Source organism: Sprattus sprattus, assembly GCF_963457725.1.
Source record: "Sprattus sprattus genome assembly, chromosome: 13".
Lineage (NCBI taxonomy): Eukaryota > Metazoa > Chordata > Actinopteri > Clupeiformes > Clupeidae > Sprattus > Sprattus sprattus.
Genome location: NC_137911.1, coordinates 11,191,303 through 11,193,802, shown reverse-complemented (window position 1 = coordinate 11,193,802; position 2,500 = coordinate 11,191,303). Strand labels below are relative to the sequence as shown.

Genomic DNA, 2,500 nt, shown 5'->3' with positions numbered 1-2,500 from the left:
ACACACACACACACATACACACAGAGGTATTATTGCACAGTAAGTGTCCTGAAAAGTCTTCTGCTGAGCTGGTGCTTGGGAAGCAGTTACACTTCCCACCTCTAAATGATGTCTCTCCATCTCTCTCTCTGTCTTTGTCTCTCTTCCTCTCTGTCGTTCCTATAATTGCCAAGTGTAATATTTCACATCCTACCATTTCTTAATGGCCTCTTCTCTACCCCCCTAGGATTTATCAGTGGTGTTTCTCTACCTCTATCTATCCCTCTCTCACACAGACAGACACACACACACACACACACACACACACACACACACACACACACACACACACAACAAAGAGAGTCATACAGACACACAGACACACATACACGTGCACACGCACACACAGAGACACATACACACATACACGCACGTTCTCACACACACACACACACACACACACACACACACACACACACACACACACACACACACACACACACAGATAGATGCATTACTGCTGCTGCATTTCTCTCCTCTGCCCTCAGGAGAGCAGTAATCTGATATGTTTGTGTCCTGCTTGCTCATCTCTCCCTCTTCTCTGCTTTCTCTTTTCAGCCCCCTTTCCCCCCAGTTTATTTCTTTTCACTCTCTCACTCTCTTTTCATCTACTAATGAAGCAGGATTATACAGATTAAAATTGTGTGTGTGTGTGTGTGTGTGTGTGTGTGTGTAGTGATTAAGAGTGAGTGTAACTGTGTGTTTTATGTAAGTGTCAGACCATATGCCAAGCGTAGAGGACAAACAAATCACAAATACACATACATTCGGACAACAACACCACAATTTCACACACACACACCAACACACACACAGAGACACACACACCATGGCTCTATTGTTTTGTGTTTGGAGAGCCACTGGAACCTATTCTAATTAGCCCACCGAGACACAAGAGGGGACTGTTGCTAAGATACAGGGGAGACTTCCATCTTTCAGCCCCTATCCCCCTCCCTTTCTCTGCTACCCCTCTGTCTCCCTCCATCTCCCTCTCTTTTTCTCTCTACGTCTACCCCTCCCTCTCTTTCTCCCTCCCTCTCCCTCTCCCTCTCCATCTCCCTCTCTCTCTCTCTCTCTCTCTCGCTCCCTCCCTCCCTCTTGTTCTCTTTGTGGAGGAGGGGTTGAGCAGTGATGTAATGTCTTTGCAGGGAGGTGGTTGGCAAATCACAGCGAGAGTAGAGCGAGAGAGAGAGAGTGAGAGCGAGAGAGGGATGGAACGAGAGGGAGACAGGGAGAGCGTGTGAGACGAGTGCAGAATGTGATGGTCTGTGCGAGGGTTTGCAGAGAGATGTTGAGAATGTAATCAGAAGAAGCAGGAGAGAGGGATTGACGGAGAGAGAGAGAGAGGGAAGAAGGCAATAGAGCGGACATTACCAGAGGGGTGCTTTGACTGAGATCGGTGGGAAAAGGGGGATTAACGGATCTGACCTGGCAACTCCGCAACCCATACTGGACTATAGCGGCAGAAAACTGCAGTCATTTCAGCTGTGTCTCTGAGTGTGTGTGTGTGTGTGTGTGTCGCAGGAGCACCTCTGCCCTTTGTGTCACCTGACTGTGTGTGTGTGTGTGTGTGTGTGTGTGTGTGTGTGTGCGTGCCTGTATGTGTCATGGCCTGCTCTCCTCTGCTCTCAGTAATACTGAGTGACTGAACATCTCACTCTCTGCTTCTCTGTGTGTGTGTGTCTCTCTCTCTGTCTCTGTGTGTGTGGGCATCCTCTTCTTCTGCTAATATGATGAGACAGACGCCTGCCCCCCGTAAGGTATACAGCTGATTCTTCTCCTTAATTCTGTCTTGTCTTCCTCATTTTCTGTGCTCAGTGTCATGTGTCAGTCTTCTCTGTGTGTATTCTTGGCTCTTCTGATTACAGTTTAAATCGGCTATTACTCATCTCATGATTGCTCTCATGCTTGTGTGTGTGCGTGTCTGTGCAGTGAAAGTGCACAGCTGTTTTTTTTCTATGTGTGTGTGTGTGCGTGTGTGTGTGTGTGAGTGTGTTTGCGTGCATGTGTGTGTGTGTGTGCGTGCGTGCGTGCGTGCGTGCGTGTGTGTGTGTGTGTGTGTGTGTGTGTGTGTGTGTGTGTGTGCGTGTGCGTGTATGTGTGTGTGTGTGTGTGTGTCTGTGTCTGTAGTGAAAGTTCACAGCTGTGGGTGTATAGTGCTGTCTCATTGTCAGTCAGCCTGACACAGTTTGTATGTCCAATGTGGTGAGGCTCTACTCATGTTTCATTGTTGACTGTTAATCCTCATTAAGACACTCAAGATACACATTTACTTCTGTGCAGTCATCAAATACTTGCATACATGAGTGTCATGTCATAGTGTATTACCATTGTGTCTTTAGCAGAGGTGCTTTTCAGATTTAATTCTTGGACTGTATAGTTCATGTGCCATGTTAGAAAGTATGTTAAGATTATTCTGTAGCATTGCATGTCAACATTTACTGACAGTGTATGTTACATA

General features: G+C 46.9%; 1 protein-coding gene across 1 annotated transcript in view; it reads left to right on the top strand.

The window, feature by feature from the left end:
* The window catches only part of dctn1b (dynactin 1b), a gene marked incomplete at its 3' end in the record, with an annotated part of 42,417 nt that overhangs the window by 19,193 nt on the left and 20,724 nt on the right, over positions 1-2,500 (top strand). Inside the window, exon 7 of the mRNA XM_080850543.1 lies at positions 1,782-1,799. Coding sequence (XP_080706669.1) covers positions 1,782-1,799 — 18 coding nt within the window. The remainder of the gene's footprint in view (positions 1-1,781; positions 1,800-2,500) is intronic.